The sequence below is a fragment of the Podarcis gaigeae genome (genome assembly GCF_964106915.1).
Source record: "Podarcis gaigeae genome assembly, chromosome: 2".
Lineage (NCBI taxonomy): Eukaryota > Metazoa > Chordata > Lepidosauria > Squamata > Lacertidae > Podarcis > Podarcis gaigeae.
In genome coordinates, this window is record NC_139679.1 from 30,799,977 (window position 1) to 30,818,950 (window position 18,974).

Consider the following 18,974-nt stretch of genomic DNA (forward strand, 5'->3'; position numbering starts at 1 on the left):
AAGTTCTGTTCACTTAATTTAGTCACCCACCCACTCACACATACACACACTGTCAGCCCTGACAAACAAGAAGCTGGCGCATATATTCCAAGCCTAGTTATAAAATCACAAACTAAGGATATTTTTAAATCTTTGCTCTTGGAGCTGCTAGATAATCTTTGTAATAAATAGGTCTCAAACTTTTTCCATTGCCAGAGGGAAATTCAACTTCTGAATACAGTTTCAGTTTATTAAAAGAGGGACAAAATCCCTATAGTGTCTCCAAAAGAAAAGTTGCCCAGCCATTCATCATTTACATTAATACGTAGGTCTTCAGCACATCCTGTGGTCTGCTGTGCACCATTCATTCACATGCTAGATTAACAACACCTTGTCGCCACTGCAGACCTGGGAATTACCTTCCTGGTCAGTGCTTGGGTTAACTACCACCACTGGAATCAGATTCAAAAGTTCTTTGGGAAAATTCTGGAGTGGTACATCTTTTCAACTGTTGCCTCAGGGCACCAGGGATGTAAAGAATGGTCACAGTAATCTTTATCATCTTGCTCCACACGCTTCAAGACATCAGAACAACCCTTTGTATGAAGCACTTCCCAGGATCTCGCTACAGAGTTTGGGGTGGAGAACTGAATCGGTCTAGTAATGTCAGAAACCAGAATGTGGAAAATTAACCTTACCTATATTCAGAAAGACATACAAGGGAGATTGCTAAAGCTAGAGAGATATTTAAACCTATTCGTCAGGGCTGGCCCAAGACATTTTGAAACCTGCCACCTAAGGCAGTCGCCTCACCTTGCCTCATGGGTGGGCCAGTCCTGCTATTAGTGAATTTATATAGAATCATTCAGTTAAAATATTCTGGATAATAAGGAGTTAAAATGAAATTGGAGGTGGGTGAAATCATCAACCAAAAGCGGGGGGGGGGGGGACTAATTTCATACAAATTTAATGAGCATATGCTGCAAAGTACTTCACACCAGATTCTGAATTATGTAAACTGTGTGCCATCCAGCCTACAATTTTGCCTTTGGCTACACGACCTCATTTGCAGTTTGTCACAAATACATAAACAACACGAACTAGGCGAAAGCTCAGAGTCCAGGGGAAAAGGAAGCCAGGAAGTAACCGTTACAACTAGAGTCAGGGATGATATTTGGCTCCCTGTCAATGACCCTGGGAAAGATCTAAAGCAGGGAAGCTTTTGTTGACGGTTCCATGCTAAAACTGCCAAAATATGGAAGGAGGAGCTAACGTTTTTTGGAACAAGGCGCTCTAACTCAATTCCAACTGGCTGCAGAGAAAATGCTGGTGTTCTCTAAAGCCAGAATACTGGAAATGAAACACTGGCATGTAAAAGCACAACTGTACCAAGCAGCTCCTGTGCTTCATTTCCCATGTGACTCCATTGCTCCAGGAGCACCTTTCATGAAAAAGAGACTCAGCTGACCCGTGGATGCCTTCTAAAGCATCCTCTCTTATTGCACTAGACTGTTTACAGATGGAGGGGCATATGGGAGCAAGAATTGTTTTCACACTTTTGTAAACGATTACACTGTTGCAATACGGGAAATAAATCAGCAAGTTCCCAGTTCCTCAGATAAATCAGTGTCTCAATTCCTCAGACACATAATGGTTTTCAGAAAATGTAACCAAACTGCTGTGTACAGACAATTTACAACAGCACTGACAAAAATATGTTGATGCAAAAAAGAGCTTAATCTATTAAAATTAAGATATGTTATTTTATTCATTATTTCTGACATTTGGTTATTCTAGCATTTAGAGGGACAAGAGCAAGAGTCTATTTCCCCACATTAATGAGGCAACGGTGAATACACAAAATTTGTATCAATTTACCCAAAAAGCAAACTGGGTAAACCAAAATTTTATCTAAGAGTAGGCCCCACTTCAATGGAACTTCCAAGTATACAGGATTTAAAAGACTACTACCAGAAGACTGCAAACATAGAAGCATTTATATATAATACACATGAATGTTTGCCTTGCTGTAGCGGACTGCTATGTTCATCATCTGGTCAATGAATACAATCCACAGTCCAGTGAAACAAGCAGCAAATATATACAACAGATGCTAATGGATTATGACTGCATCCAAAAAATATTTATTATAGGAACAAGGCAGACTTGGAATGGACTTCACCGAAACTGGCAAAAGCCAAAAATAAAGCTTCATCAACAGCCTCTGTTGACTAGTGGTTTATTTCTATGAAAGAAATAATAGGACTAGAGTCCAACTGGAAGCCCTGGCCTCTAAAATGCAGAAGATGTTGAAACAGTTTATCTCAAATAACACAGAAATGCTGAAATGTAAATTGGTGTGTGTACAATATTCTGCATTTCAAGGACGTGTTAAACCTCAATCTATCCATCCACTTTTAAGGGAGACTGGAAAGACATAAAACACAACGCAATCAGATACCTAACTCGAAGGCTGAGATCAGAGCAAAAAAACTACATATATGGAGAACAAAATTATTCAAAGTGTGAACCCCTGAGCAACCTCTGCACTCATTTCAAAGAAGAGGGAGAGAGACAAAATGTAAAATATATTGTAATGCTACAATTACAATCTAGTAGAATATATTGTACTACAATATATTGTAATCTTGGATAAAGGCATCAAAATGGATGTCAGGGAAGACAGGAAACTGCCTTATATTAAGACTACTGGTTCCATCTTTGTCCGTATTGTCTACACAGAATGACATTGGTACTCGGGGGTTACAGTCAGGCTTCTTTCCCAGTTCTACCTGAAGATGGCTAGGATTGAACCAGGGGTATGTGCTCTTAGACTCCACTGAATGCTCAAGACAATTCTATATTTTATGTTAGTGCTCAAGTACAACCCCCAAATATACAATTCTATATTTTATGTTCATGCTCAAGTACAACCATACATACCTGCTTTTAGCTGACCTAAAAACAAGCGATGCCTCTTAAACATGGGGCTTCATTAGTTACTACCATACATTTACAAGGCTGAGCCCCATTCAAATAGGAGCTGGAGCTGCATCCTGGCTTAAATTAATATTATATTGTACAGCATAGCTAGAAAAATACTGTATTGTCATCTCATTGATCCACCTGCTTTGAATCTGTCAGTCCTGACTGATGATTTCATATAACCAAAAGATGATTCCTCTTCAACCTTGTTTGCTAATAATTTTGTTGACTCTTATGAGAAAATTGTTAAATGGACATTGAAAGTTTTCATAAATTAAAACCAATCTACTTCCTATTATTATTATTTTATCTTTGGCAATCTTCTCTTTCGATAGTAATTTACTCCCATTAAGTTTAAACTAGACTAGCTTCCTCCTCTTGCAAATTGTTCCTCAAATCAATCTTCTGTAGACAGAGCTGCATAATCCTCCATATTAAACATACCTGAACACAAAAACAGTGCAATACCAAAAGTAGTTTCATAAAATACTTCAGCACTTTGCTTGACCTCTAGATATCATAGTGCTAATGAAAAAAGTAAGCTATGCTCTCTACCACAATTAATACCCTGAAGCCACATGGGTCCTCTCTACCTTATTTAAAATTATGTCCCTATGACCTTTCAGTGTTCTTTAGATCAAACAAAAAATTCAGGTAAATACAGTGAGCCATGTGAAATACCAAAACAAAGAGACCTCTCAAAATATAGTAAGGTCAAGCACAGTCCAGTAATATGTGGGCTTCTTTGATGGTAGTGTAAAGTCACATAGCTTTAGGCCTTTACTTACAATTGCATTTCCATTGCTCAGACATAAAAGTAGCTAGTTCTGAGGAACAGACTTCAGCCTATTTGTACATTTCCCAATTCTAAAGGCTTTTGCACAGGAATGAGGATACAGTGGTACCTCGGTTTTCGTACAGCTTAGTTCCCGAACAATTTGGAACTCGAACGCTGCAAACCTAGAAGTCAGTGTCCGGTTTGCAAACTTTGCTTTGGAAGCTGAACGTGCTCCTGAGCTTCCGTTTTCACTGCTGCGCTGCTAATTTGTGTCCCCCCATTGTAATCAAAGCCTTCTTCCTTCCGTTTTCACTGTTGCACTGCTAATTTGCGCCCCCACCCCATTGTAATCAAAGCCTTCCATTTCCGATTGCAATGTTCTGAGGTGATATTTGGAGCTTATGTTTGGTCTTTAGTTTTTGCTATTTTTTGCATTTTTGTTTGTGTGGCTTTTCCGTTTTTGTGACTGTGAGTTGTTCTTTGTTTTATGATTGATTGATTGATTGATTGAGTGACTGTGGAAATGGGTAAAAGCCCCCCATCCAAACAATGACTATCATCAGTGCAGGTAAGAAAAAAAAGTAATTTTAATTTTTATCATCTACAATACTGTCTTATTTATTTTATAGTACAGTACATTGATTATTGCTTTCATTTTATGGATCAATAGTCTCGTTAGATAGTAAAATTCATGTTAATTTACTGTTTTAGGTGTTGTTTTTAAAAGTCTGTAATGGATTAATCCGTTTTGCATTACTTTCTATGGGAAAGTATGCCTTGGTTTTGGAACGCTTTGGTTTTGGAACAGACTTTCGGAACGGATTAAGTTTCAGAACCAAGGTACCACTGTATACAACTTCTCAACCAAGATTATCAGATATTAGTGCCCCTTAATGGCAACTAGTATTCCTAAATAGTCTCTCATATTTGTGTGTTGTGTCGCACTGAAATATTTCTCATGCTTGATTGCAGAACTCTAATTTATTTGAACTTTGTAAGCCTCTATACCTGCTTCCCAATAAACAATAATAATTTGAGCCTTGCATGAAATGGCTTACTTAACTGCATGATGAAACAGGTTGAAGCGTTTTTCACCCTTGCAGCACAAGAATTTATATAGCTGTGCAACATGAAAAAATATTTAATTTTTAGAAAACGTGTAAGTAGTTACAAACTAAAGAGGCATACCATTCAAGCATGGAGCAGAGTTGGTTTTGGAAACTGTCAACATTGTTTCTCAGATTCCCTCCAAAATTACTTCCTAAAATCTTTACACTTGCCCAAGAAGATATTTCAACTAATGTGTTTACTGAACAAATCCTATAAGCAAGATTGCATTAAACGCTGAAGCCTCATTAGTCCACATCTTATTGGATAATTATTCCAACGAAGCTCATACACTCAGTAGCAATTTTCCAATAATCAATACTTGTCATGCATTCATGATAAACTATTTCTAAGCTCTGTCCCTAGGCTGGTTATTTCAGTGCCCTGGCATGTGGTTCTCTTCAGCCTTATTGACCATTTAAGCAAGTGTCTGGGGGCGGTGGGGGTGGGGGGAATCACAACCAAAGTAGGTCTATTAGTATTTACAGCAAAGGTCTAGGAGATTCAATCATTCTCCTATTGTTTTATTGCAGATAGCCCAGCAACCTCTCTTTATTACTGCAGGAAAAACTCAAAAGCTGGCTGAATGCAATCAAGTAGTACGTGTTCAGCTTTGCAATGTTTCAAAGGGCAGTGATTTACCGCTACGAACCAAGTATCTTGCACACAAAACATCTGAGCTCGGTAATTGCCTCATGTTTTGTACAAACTATACAAGGCAGCATGAGGTCTGCCCACACGCAGAGTACCTGCTGCTACCCGAAGCCAACTCCCCTCCCCAACCCACCCTCTTCCCCCAATTCCATGGGCTCTGTCATTAAACAGCAGAGAGACTCGTTTGTTTTCGTTGTGCCCTGAGGTTTTACTATACCTTAGGTTCCACATGCTGTGTTAAAGCCTCATGTCAGCCAGCCAATAGGCTGCGTTCCACGGGATTCATTATTCTTCTTACTGCTGAAAAGAGAAGGGCTCTGGAATGGCACGTAGCATGGATATGAGAAACTGCATGACTCATCAGTATGTGCAGTAATGTGGTATCATTGCAATTTTACTCGTAAAAACCATTGTGGCCTTTCATGCTCTCGTAGATGTTACCACTAAGGAAATCAACAATCTTACAACAAAGGTATTTACAGAAATCACGTTTCCTAGCTATATATTTGTCCAAATATGCCAGCAGAAATTGCCAGGTCTGCTGTATCGGGACAGAAATAATTTGAGTGGAAGTTAGAAGGTAGCAACCCTTTCCTTTTATCTTCAATACTTCCATTATACCCAACAAGAGCTTTTCAAAACTGAAGAAACCAACATTTTATTATGGTTTATCTTCTTATGCAAAAAAAGTGGCTTATTCAGTTCTGCTTTCATTTTTTATCACTATAACACAATCTCACACATGTCTACTCAAAAGTATGCCCTGCCGAGTTCAGTGGGGTACACTTCCAGGGAAGTATGTATGAGACTGCAGCCTCGAGCAACTTTCCAAACTCATCAAAACAGAAACTAATAATATACTGGCGCATCTTGCTCTTTTATTTCTTGGCGGGGGGGAGGCCATCAGAAAATGATAAGAACTGTGAAGAGTGGTTAGTTCTTATGCTTAAAATACAGATAAATAAAAAGAACCCTCAAAAAATTAAAGAATCCAAAACTGAGCCATAACTGAACAATTTCAAAGCAATTACAGTAAACAAGTTGTCATGCTGAAAGATGGAAATGCTAGTATGAAGAATGGAAATGCTAGTATGAAGAATTAACTAGGACTTAACTAAAACAGGGTACCTTTTGCAAAACATTTCAGTAGCAGCAAAAGGCATCCAACCTGTGATTGGGGGTGGTGGGGTGCTACAAAGGGGGACAAAAGGGAATGTGATGCTGATTCAAGAAGCATTGCTCTTGCTCTCAATTGGCCATGTGTCACTACCACGCAGGCAAACCTGAATGTATGGCGCCTCCTAGACTGGCCCGTACGGGCAGGGGTACCTTTACCTTTACCTTATATCCTCACCACATGATCCCACAAACTATTATTTGCAGGAGTTAACTGACCTGGTTTTAAATAAAATGCTGCTAAAATAGCAACTAGTGGGGGAATATTTTTGTCCTCCCTAAAGGCACTAAAGTGGTACCTCGGGTTACAGGGGCTTCAGGTTACTACGCTTCAGATTACAGACTCCGCTAACCCAGAAATAGTACTTCGGGTTAAGAACTTTGCTTCAGGATGAATGAGAACAGAAATCGTGCGGCAATGGCATGGCAGCAGCAGAAGGCCCCATTAGCTAAAGTGGTACTTCAGGTTAAGAACAGTTTCAGGTTAAGAACAGACCTCCACAATGAATTAAGTTCTTAACCCGAGGTACCACTGTACTTTTGGGTATCAAAATAGGTGAACTGTTTGATACAGTTGAAGATTTCACTTATAGGGCAGTCCATTTTTAATCTCTTCAAAAGAAAACATTAGTTCAGCTTGTTGATTTTGCATCAACACATTTTGTGAACAAACACACTAAATTTCTTGTAGCTTCTTTAGATTTTGGGTTTTATTCTAACAAAATGCATACTTCGTCAGCAGAATATCAGAAAAATGCTGCTATGCCTTTATGCTGACTTTTTAATATAACATTTATGAACCTCACACCCCGGAAAGATTAATCTCCTTTGTTCCATTTTCTTTCTGTTGGCAGGACAACTGATAAATATCTTGGAAAAATCATCTGGTGTCACTACTGTATTTACATCCACAAATGGAAGACAGACACAGAGGAGACAGCAAAGATTTTAGAAAGCATGCTATAGGCAGTCATAGAGTCTTGCTGTGGTACAACTTGGACTTGTGCTGTTTATTTTCTTGGCGCTTGTTTTTAAGGTTATTTTTCATGCTTTTATTTCAGCTTGTATTTTGATGAGCTTGTTTTTATTGTTAGCTGTCTTGAGCAGCATTCTGTTGGAAAGGCAGGACATAATTATTCTTAATAAACAATTAGGTGGTTGGCCCCAGATGCCAATCCTGTAATTATTTAAATTTAAAACTGCTAGAAACTGATTCAGGTGCCAATGGAAGCATAAGTCACCGCTCCCTAAACACAGGATTTAATTCTAAATCAGCAGCAGAAAAGAAACAAGCAAATATACATAATCATGCCAATATAATGCAAATTTAATTTGCAGATTCCTTAGTTATCCCGATAACCTTCTCTCCTAAGTTCTGACACAGAGTGGTTCTTTGCTCAGGATCTCCTTAATATGAAGATTTAATCACAGTAACAAGACAGCAGCCACTGAGAGGGCTCAGAACACGACACATGCAAATTTACCCTTGGAAGTTATCCAAAATTTGTGCTCCCCAGCAACTGTGACCCTTCCTCAAGCAGGAGTGGTGTATTCTTACTAGCAACAACACACTGAGTTACTTCTTCCTCTTCGGCGATCACTCGTAGCTGAGTAAGACTGTTTTCCATAAACACGGCTTTAACAATGAGTCCATAAGTGACTGTGGAGGCCAATTCTGGATCCACATGTCCTTCCACAGTGGGGACATTGCTTTCCAGGTAGGAGCTTCTTCTTAGCATGTTTCTGTCTTGTGTCCTGAGTTTGAGTGTCTTCAAAGCCCATATAACACCTTTGGTAAAGCTGTTCTCCAATTGTACTGCTAGCAGGCAAGTGTTTCCCAATTGTGGGTGTTTATACTACATTTTTAAAGATTTGTCTTGAGACAGTCTTTAAACCTCTTTTGTTGACCACCAACATTACGCTTTCCATTTTTAAGTTTGGAATAGCGTAGTTGCTTTGGAAGATGATAATCAGGCATCCGCACAACATGACCAGTCCAACAAAGCTGATGTTGAAGAATCATTGCTTCAACGCTAGTGATCTTTGCTTCTTCCAGTACACTGGTATTAGTACACTGGTATCCCAAGTGATGTATAAATTTTTTTGGAGACACCGTTGATGGAATCTTTCAAGGAGTTGTAGATGGTATTTACAGTGGTACCTCAGGTTACAGACGCTTCAGGTTACAGATGCCTCAGGTTACGGACTCCGCTAACCCAGAAATAGTACCTCGGTTTAAGAACTTTGCTTCAGGATGAGAACAGAAATCGCGCGGCAGCGGTGGGAGGCCCCATTAGCTAAAGTGGTACCTCAGGTTAAGAACAGTTTCAAGTTAAGAATGGACCTCCGGAACAAATTAAGTTCTTAACCCAAGGTACCACTGTATAAGTGGTCCATGTTTCGCAAGCATACAGTAAGGTTGGTAGTACAATAGCTTTGTAAACAAGCATTTTGGTTTCCCTGCGATTGTCCCGGTCCTCAAACACTCATAGTCTGGGAAAACTATGTAAACAAGTTCCTACTTTCCTTCCCAGATCTAGGCTAGAAAGGGCATGGTAAGGACAGGGTGTTCATCCCTGTTGTGTTGAGATTCTCTGAAGTCAATGCATGGTCAAAGAGAGCCCTCATTCCTCACCAGGCTGTGGTCAAAGTACTGTCAACCCTGCTACACAAGATCCTTTTCAACTAGAGAAGCCAAGTTATACGCAAAGCTAATGCCCGTAGCTCTCTCTCCCGACTTTAGCACGCTTCTGAAGCAATTCACATCCCACGCTTTAATATTCATACCATCACAAGGATATTAAATCCATATTTAAATCTGTTCTGATAACTAATCAGCTTCAACAAAGATTTTATTCTGAACTGCTCAGAAAGAGATGCTGCCTCTCTCTACTCTGAGCTCATGTTACCAAAGAAAATGTTTGCTGTGGCAATTTATTATCCTTATTGATTTTATAAATTATACGGGAACAAATAAATTAATGATGAAACAGCCACCTGTCTCTGTGTAACCAATTTCACTTGAAAGTAGAATGACTAGGAATAAATTTACCTAAAGGTATTGCTATAGCCAGGACAAGCTAGTTCTCATCCGAGCTTTCCGCTTGGGAAAGGAAAAGAATACTAAGAAGATTTTCAAAATTCTGGAGCATACCCTACAGCTGTCCAGTGATCAAGATTTCAGGCAGAGAAGATTGCTATCTGTATTTGCACATGTGACAATAATACTGTAAGTTCAACAGAATAGAAACACAAGAGTTCTCTTGACAATCAACAATGCATGTGAAATCCAAAACACAGTTACTGATCAGAATACTGAAGGTGAAAAATGGAGGAATAAAAAAGAGCCTTGGAGTTTGAAAGGTTTGTGAGTTTACAGATAAGATTTCCCCCTTTTTATTATTATTTCTTGCAGTTATTTTTTTTGAATATTTTCTTTTACATTTGTTTCATAAAGATTTTTAAAAGAAAAGAAAAATAGTCTACCAAATCTTATGCAACTCACAGAAAAACACACCAAGCATGTGGAAACCTCTAGAATATGCACACGAAATTAGGTTCAACAGTAAAATGGCTTTAAACCTAAGCCAAGGGTTCAGAAGCAACATCAAACCATAGTTTGGCATTGTATTCACAAGCCTGGATTGAACCTACCTCTCACACAATCCTTTAGCCTTCCTCACACATGGAGATGCCCTATTCATTTTCCTGATTTGAGCAAACTATATTTAACAGTTTAATCCCATTTGGTCATGGGTTACAAACCATACTTTCATGGCTCCTCAAACCAAGAAGTCATGAACTGGCACACACAAAGGAGAGAAAAGAAAAGAGCCAAAGACATACTCCAGTTTGATGCCCAACAGGGGTGGCCCCAGATGGAACTCAGGTTACAAGGGTGATCAAAGGATTGATGGTCCTTGGGACCATTGTGTACATCAGTTCTCATAGCTACTGTAGCCTTGTACCTGAACCACCACTATGTGTGATAAAGCACAGCACACATTCCATATACAGAAACTATTGTGTCGTCTTAATTGTGCAAAGGAGTTTTTGCTCCAAGCTTGCAGGTACTTTCACCAGGACGTTCACTCACACACAACAGACACGCACACCAGCATGGTGAGAGTAGTTTGAACCCATGCATGTACATTTAAAATCAATGAGCACAGTCTGCAGGATTCAGAATTAAGTAACCTAAAGATTTTGAATTTAAGTCACCAATGTATCAAGAATCTTCAAAATGTACCAAAGCCAGAAAAATGATATAGACAGAGCATGTGAAGTCTGCTCACATCTTCCATCCCCAATATGTGGTCACAATACAGTGATACCTCGGGTTACATACACTTCAGGTTACAGACTCTGCTAACCCAGAAATAGTACCTCAGGTTAAGAACTTTGCTTCAAGATGGGAACAGAAATTGTGCTCCAGCGGCGCGGCAGCAGCAGGAGGCCCCATTAGCTAAAGTGGTGCTTCAGGTTAAGAACAGTTTCAGGTTAAGGACGGAACGAATTAAGTTCGTAACCAGACCTCCGGAACGAATTAAGTTTACATAACACGTACCACTGTACTTAAAGAGTGACTGTGCCCCCTGAATATTTATGAACAGAATTACTTGAAATTATTATTTCGTACAGAAATGGAATGTGCCAGCTTCAGACATAGAATGTTTATGGAGCACAACAACCAAAAAATGGAACTGGGTGACAATCTTTCCATATGAGAAGACGTTTGTAAGTAGCAGGTGCCCACACGGGTACAACAATTTTAAGCTCACTGACCATGATTTTGCTACCATAATTAAAACTTCCAAAGCTGTGGGGGCTTTACACAAATTGCCATGGAAAGAAGCTAGTGTAATCCCTGTTTCTGGCAATTACCATACCATAAATCTAAAGTCTAACAGTCATAAACAGCATAGTTGAGCCGGTCAAGATTGCAGAAATTCACCAAAAAACTGATTGTGCAGAAAAGACCCCAACCTACACAGAAACTAACTACTGAATTCCGACTACTCAGAAAGTTATATCAATGGGAGCCATGTTGAATACAAATGGCAGTATAAAAATCTTGACTGAAAATTATTCCTGTTTCAAAGTAAATTCACCCAACCAAAGCCTAATAGCTTTTGAGAACTTGCAAGGTTCTATCCATACGAATGGACAGACAAGTTATGAATATTGGCAGGTCATTAAGTTATGTAAGGGATGTTCCATACTCCAAGCTGAAACCAGGGTTTTTTCATGTAGTACAAGTAGTACACACAGTTGATTGGAAAAAAGGAGGCATAGAACTCCTCTCTAACACAAAAATCATACTTACCCTTGGTTGCCAGTTTTCATACTGTTTCTGCAGATTTGCACCAATAGTTTCCAAAGCTTTCTGTGGCCCCATTGACAGAGGATCTAAAACACATAAAAGAGTCATGAGACTTTTGATCAGTTCCTCAAGAATATTCACATAATTTCTACTTCAGCCAAATGTGTATAGAGGGAAGGGTATTTGAATACAGATTATAGCCCACAACGTTACTTTGCACCAACCTTGTGCAATATCCAAAGATGTAACATAGCAAACCAGGCAAGTTGCATAAATTCTGGATAAAAGGCCCTGGAGTATGAGATAGCTGCTTCCTTTAGAACGCTGATATAAAGGGAGCTTGGTGCAGAGACACTAACATGCTTAGCATTTCCACCAGTCTTGCCCTGTCCCAGCCAACTGAGGACTGCTACCTTAAAATAGAGGTAATCAACCAGCAAGGTGCCATGGCACCCATGGAAGCTTACTTAAGCAAAAACTAGTATATAGCCCCCCTAGAAAGAAGTCACGGGGTAAAATGTGCAGGTACCTTCTAAGTGATTTCTGTGAAATGAGATTATGATGTAGCCATGTAGTATATTTTTCTTGATACTGTTATTAGACAGCAACAACGTGTGTGTGTGTGTGTGTGTGTGTGTGAGAGAGAGAGAGAGAGAGAGAGAGAGAGAGAGAGAGAGAGAGGGAGGGAGGGAGAGACCAGCAGGTCATAGCTGTCTTCCCATGGTAGGCATAAAGTTATCAAGGTGGCTATCTCCTTAATTTCCATCGAGCTCAGCTCAAATAGAGGATTTTTCACAGATGAAAAGCTAATGCCCATCATCACACAGCAGTGCTCTCCGCTTAAAACTTTTTAAAAGCTGTATTTGAGGTTCTCTAACAATCAGGGTTTAGTGCAGTGAGATATAGGAAATTATATTTCAGCACTACAGCTTCAGAACATCAGGATTTTGATAGGCATGAGGATCACCAAGAGAAGTGATTAGCATTTTTATTCTAGTACCTGATTTATTTGTTTTCAAAATAAGGAAAGAACAGATAGGTAAATGGCAAATGCTTTTCCAAGACCAAATCAAAATATTCCAAAAGACACACAAAGAAAAAGTAATCCCTTCTGCTGCTCTGCTCATCTTTTATCAAAACAGAGGTTTCTGGAGAAGTAAGTGGTCAGTTGTAATCAAGGCTAGTGCAGTTCAAACACAGAATTGAGTATCAGAGTAGAATTTAGTATTCTGAACATTTATGGATCCCACTTTTCAATAAAGGAACACTCACAAAAAGAAGTTCTCAACACAGTTATGGAGAAAAACTGCTGAAGCTGGGGAGGAAGTAATGATTTCCAGTAATAGCAATTCCTCAGAATTCTGCAATCAACTTGTTGCCCTCCAGATGCTGTTAACTCCCAACTTGCATCAGCCTCAGCCAGCACCACCAATTGCCAATGAGACAACAGATACAGTCATTTCCAGATGTTGCTAATGTAAGCCAAAGGGAATTCAGCTGCTTACATTCACTCATGTGTTGAGCCCTAGCTGTACCTATATTAAAGGAACAGGCTTCCCCATTTGGGGGAGAAGAATATTGCCCCACAACACTAAAAACCAACATGCAAAGTTCTCACCCATTTTTAAGCAGAAGATGGGTATGCTAGCATTTTTGTCTCCTGACACTCAGAATACACAATTCAGACAAAAGCTTACATCTCCCCACTTAACTGCCTGTATTTTCCTCAGAAGGCCCTTCTCATTCTTTAAGAACCGAGCTAAAAGCATCCTTCCAATACAGTACCATGCTTTTGGCAAAGCTAGGGCTGAAAAACTGGGTCATTTCCAAATTACTCCCTGAAGACCAAGATTAATTTGTAAAAAATGCATGCAAAGAGAGACTAATGAGTTACAGTGCAAGTCCACCCAGGGAAGAATCATGTCCTTGTGGAATGCCAAAGGAGCATTTGCATGCTTAATGGAACCCACCTGACACTATGGACAAAAAGAATAACTCTAGTATCGACTGGTGAAGCAATAGCTCTAAGGTGAAAAGAACTAAGAATGGGTTAGACATATTCCCTATTCAATTTTTTTTTACAAAAAAATACTATAAAGAATTATTGCTTTTAAAGCTGGCTTTGGACTTGACACAAAGAGAACACCCAAATCAGTAATCTACACAATCAACACAATGCTCAGCTGAGCCAATCTCATTCTTCATGAAAACATTTTTCATCTATAAATGTAGTAGCTTATTACAGTTTAATACTGTATATCCCAATCACCAGGATGGTTTCTAAATTCATGAACTCTGACCAGTCTAAACTTACCTCAGAGGACAGTTGTGACTCTCATCAAGAGGCAAATACTTTCAGGCAGTTGGCGTTTTGTCTAGATAAGCAAGTTGCACTATGGAACACTGTTTCTCAGGTCACACATTCAGAATCAAAATGTTGGAATAGCCTGCTCTATGCCCTTGTAGTAGACCTCCAAGGTGACCCAGAAGTGATTATCAAGCACATCTTCCAGTTGCTTAACTCTGATGTTTTCTCATGCATCCTTTCAGACCCACTAAAATGCCCAGGAAGGATCCAGCAAAAGCACCAATAGCAAAGAAAAGTAGTGGTAAGAGCTCACTTCAGACAAATGACTGAAAAGATTGGAGAAATAGAAAACAGTGGCACTGGCAAAATCAAAAGGAAAATGAAGGGGATAATAAAAAAAAATAGACAGCTGTTGTGTAGTTCTTGCCATGGCTACTCAAAAGAGCAGCTGCTTAAGAAGGGCCAGAACCTCCAAGGCTCCAATGGAAAAGCTAGTTCTTGTTAGCCTCAGAACACGTGTTCTGGTTATACAGGATTCCTTTACCATCAATTTTATTGTAGTGAAATAATAAATGCATTGTATCTGCTGTTACCCAGACATGAAATCCTATCTTCATCAAGTATTTAGTCATACATCATTAAAGGTAAAGGTAAAGGACCCCTGGATGGTTAAGTCCAGTCAAAGGTGACTATTGGGTTGTGGCACTCATTTCCCTTTCAGGCCGAGGGAGGTGGCGTTTGTCTACAGACAGCTTTCCAGGTCATGTGGCCAGCATGACTAAACAGCTTCTGGTGCAACAGAACATTGTGACAGAAGCCAGAGTGCACGGAAACGCTGTTTACCTTCCCGCCACAGTGGTACCTATTTATCTACTCACACTGGCATGCTTTCAAACTGGTAGGTTGGTAGGAGCTGGGACACAGCAACAGCAGCTCACTCCGTCATGGCGATTTGAACCACCAACCTTCTGATCGGCAAGTCCAAGAGGCTCAGTGGTTTAGACCACAGCGCCACCCGCATCTCTTTTACCTATACATCATTATTACTGGCTGGCATGGTTTCCAGACACAGTGGAAAAGTAACTGTTCTGGGATTACTGTTTTCCCTTTTGCTAAAATTAACTCTTAATGATGCATTGTGGCATTCGGGTCACATTTAGGGGAAAAGAACAGTATTATTTTACAGTTAGTCCATTTCTAGGGACTGTAACAAACCATGTCACATTTCCTGCCTTGTTTTGATGCACTGCCTCCATTAGGCAGTGTATAAACAGAGAGATTTCAGTTGAATTACATTGCTTCTATTCAGTATTCAACTCATTTACACTACTGTTATAAACAGATTCCCCCCCCCCCCTTTGAATGCTACAGGGCATTCATCTTTCTTAATGACATTTTCTACACACTTATTGTGACATTTAATGCCAGGTCATAAAGCAAAACCAAAATAAGAGACAGGTGTCATTTTTCTAAGAGAAGATAGGAAATATTACAGGAACACTGTCTATTATCTGGAGTGAAAGCAGTACACCTAACAACCGTATCTTCTCAAAAGAGTGCTTCAAAGCTCATTCAAGGCAAATTACAGAATATATGCACACCTATTCTTCACTCAACCTTCAAAACATAACTGCATTTTGTTCACTCCAGTTTTAATCCCAGGGAGACAGATTTAAGGCACAGCAAAAGGAGAAGAGTGCAAAAACATTACTTAGTGGCTATTAAAATACCACTGTGTTTTTTAAAAAGTATAAATTGTGTGGGGCTCAGGTATATAAATATCACACACAGTGGGACCAGGTGACAAAACAGGGAATGCTCAATTCCTACATTGTTTCACTGCAGGGATGCAAAGTCCCTTCCTTCCTTCTACCTCCCAGTTACTTAATATGCAGAAGGGTCTAGAACACAGAGTGCAGGGGGAAAGGCTGTATCACTTCTCACTATTCACCTTTCAGTGGCTTGCTGTGCTGCATGTGTGGGGAAGGAGATGCAAAGAGTTACTTCTTTCAATACTTCCATCTTCTTAGCAGCGCTACAGCAGGAAATCCTAAATATTTCTGTAGATCTCTGCTGCTCTGGCCAGTAAGCAGCAGATTGGAGCAAAACATGTTCAGGCTCTCCTGGACATTGGGAAAATCATGCCTGGGTTTTCCTGGTCCTCTGCTACTTACAAATCAGACTGAGCAAGCAAGTGGAGAGTACCCCAGTACAAAATGCAGACAAGAAATTATTATAAAAGTGTGATGTCTTCTCAGCTAGTTGGGAATGCCAGCATGCTGAGTCAAATGGAAAAGCATGACTCCTCACAATTATTTCCTATACTCAGTGCACTTATTTCTAAGAAATAAAATAAAATACACAGTTGTTGTAGCATCCCAAATACTAGCATTATACCACGGCTGTTATAATACAAGGAGAAATCATCCATACTTATCTTCACATAACTGAACATGCATGCAAACATAAGTCTTGGTTAACAGCTCTGCAGTAAATGCTGAAGTCACTTTGTAAAACCTTCTGTCTTCTTAGCAATTAAACCTGATGTTGCAGCTCTTTTATAGGGTAAGAAAATACCCAGACAATACCAATATGAATGCCTCTGGCTTTTTGTTCATTTCAGACAAGACCTTTCCACTTACTGCAATATTCCAAAATTTTGGAGCAATCCAGCATTTCCTAGATTTTGTTTGTCTATTAGAATACATGCTCTTAAGAAAGCCAGAAATCCACACAGAACAGGTTAATTATGCATACAAATCACACGCACTGGGAAATACCTGATGTGTGTGGGGACAGACTGCATTCATACTGAATATGTGACATTATAAATGACAGTAAATTGTCATTTAGACAACAGCAGTGCACAGAAAGTTTTATCTCTCCCTCTCTCCACCAAATTCAATTTATCAAAATTACTGGGATCCTTGTCAGAACCCATGCTTTTGTGACATTTGAACTAAACTGAGTTCTGGCAAGGAGCTGCTGCTTTAATGAAACATTTACATACACAAAGCACCCCTGTTCAATTACGATTAGGGTCTATTTGTCAGCAAACAAGAATTAATGCCCAGTCTCAATTAAGATACCAGGAAAATGAGGTGGACTAATACAAAATGAAAGGAAAGAATTAAGGTTGTGCAATTTCTTCAACAGACATTTCAGTTTGAGAATTATTGCCCCTCAAGGTCCAGTCACTCGGCCATGTCAATATGTCTTCTCACCAGTCAAAAATCACAATGTAAAATTGTAAGAAAATAATTTGGCTTGAGGTTTTTGGTGACCTATATCTAACCTGCATTATGAAACCTCTTTCTAGTAAACAATGAAATGAAAAATGCATACTATTACACCCAAATCTTTGCAGGTATCAAAACTTCCATACATTAACTCTGGTTATATCCAGGGACATACACAACAGAGGGACTATAATGTACAACTAATCACACACTATTCATAACAGGATATTCAAAGTGGCCCCCAAAAGGTGTTGCGGCCCATGTGCCTCTGAAATCCTCTAGAATAGATCAACTATGAGCAGCATGTTTCTGGCTTCACACAAATAGCAGTGGCCATGCAGAGAAGTGTTTTTGCTATCTGCTCCACAATCCTCCCCTGCAAAGCTAGCCTGAGGCTGAATCTCTTTCAGACAGATAAGCCCTTTTACACTAGGGCTGAATTTCAGTGGCTTAAAATTAAGCTGCCAGGAGGAGGTAGTGTGGCCTTTAGTAAATCAACCTGCTTTAATCTGCATTTTAACACAGCATTTGTGTTTAATGTGTTGTTACCTGCCTCCAGTCTCAAGACAGGGCTGGTTAAAAGACTAAACAAATAATATTCAAATGGACTCACCTATCCAGCACTCAAGACGGGCACATGGAGTTGTCTTCACCACATCAGGAGGGTCCACTCCGACATTTAGACACAACACTAAGGCAACACTAACCGTCTTCATCTGAAAAAAGGAAGAGAGATGATCAGTACATTGTTTAAGACAATCCTTTAGCTTTTTCAGACCAAACATACATTTGGGGACCAGTTTCTTACTGTTTTACCATATATTTGCATGGTGGTAGTGCTGCTGTTGTGACCCACATCAGATCAGGCCACGATCCACTAGTAGGTCCTGACCCAACAGTTGAAGTGCAGTGCTGTAGCATACACGGCCTAAAAACTCATGTATATATCTACAAATACTAACAAGAGAAGATAAAGGCATCTTTACTGCAATTTTTTTTCATCATGTAGGATAGCCCTCTGAAAGAATAGTAGCAGGTAATGTAATTGCTTAAGCTTCTAAAATGAAAGGTTCTGGCCATTAATCTCTGTTCTAAGCAACAACTGGTAGAGGGTATTTCTACTGCAATTCTGTCTCTGAATTTAAGCAAGTTTAACGGCCTGCACATGGAAAGAAGCCACCTGCTTGTCAAACAATAAGTAGACATTTCGTTTGCAGTCACTGTAGGAAACTAAGTCCAACATTCAGCATGAAAATGTGTTCCCATTCTCCACTGGGAAATTCCATCTATGCAATGATTGCTGTGATTAATATGCAGACAAAAGCTTCTCAGTTCTGCTATAGCATCTATAACAACCAAATTAATTTATTAGACAAGTTAGCAAAAAGTATGGATAGCCTTCTGCACCATAGCCCCAAACCCCCA

The 18,974-nt window shown here is 39.5% G+C and overlaps 1 protein-coding gene across 2 annotated transcripts in view; it reads right to left on the reverse strand.

Moving 5' to 3' along the window:
- The window catches only part of RPTOR (regulatory associated protein of MTOR complex 1), a 311,493-nt gene that overhangs the window by 261,905 nt on the left and 30,614 nt on the right, over positions 1–18,974 (reverse strand). For both annotated transcript variants that reach the window (XM_083727385.1, XM_083727384.1), the window contains exons 2-3: positions 18,163–18,265; positions 12,006–12,088 (exon numbers count right to left, since the gene is read on the reverse strand). In XM_083727385.1, the coding sequence (XP_083583511.1) occupies positions 12,006–12,088; positions 18,163–18,265 (186 nt within the window). The remainder of the gene's footprint in view (positions 1–12,005; positions 12,089–18,162; positions 18,266–18,974) is intronic.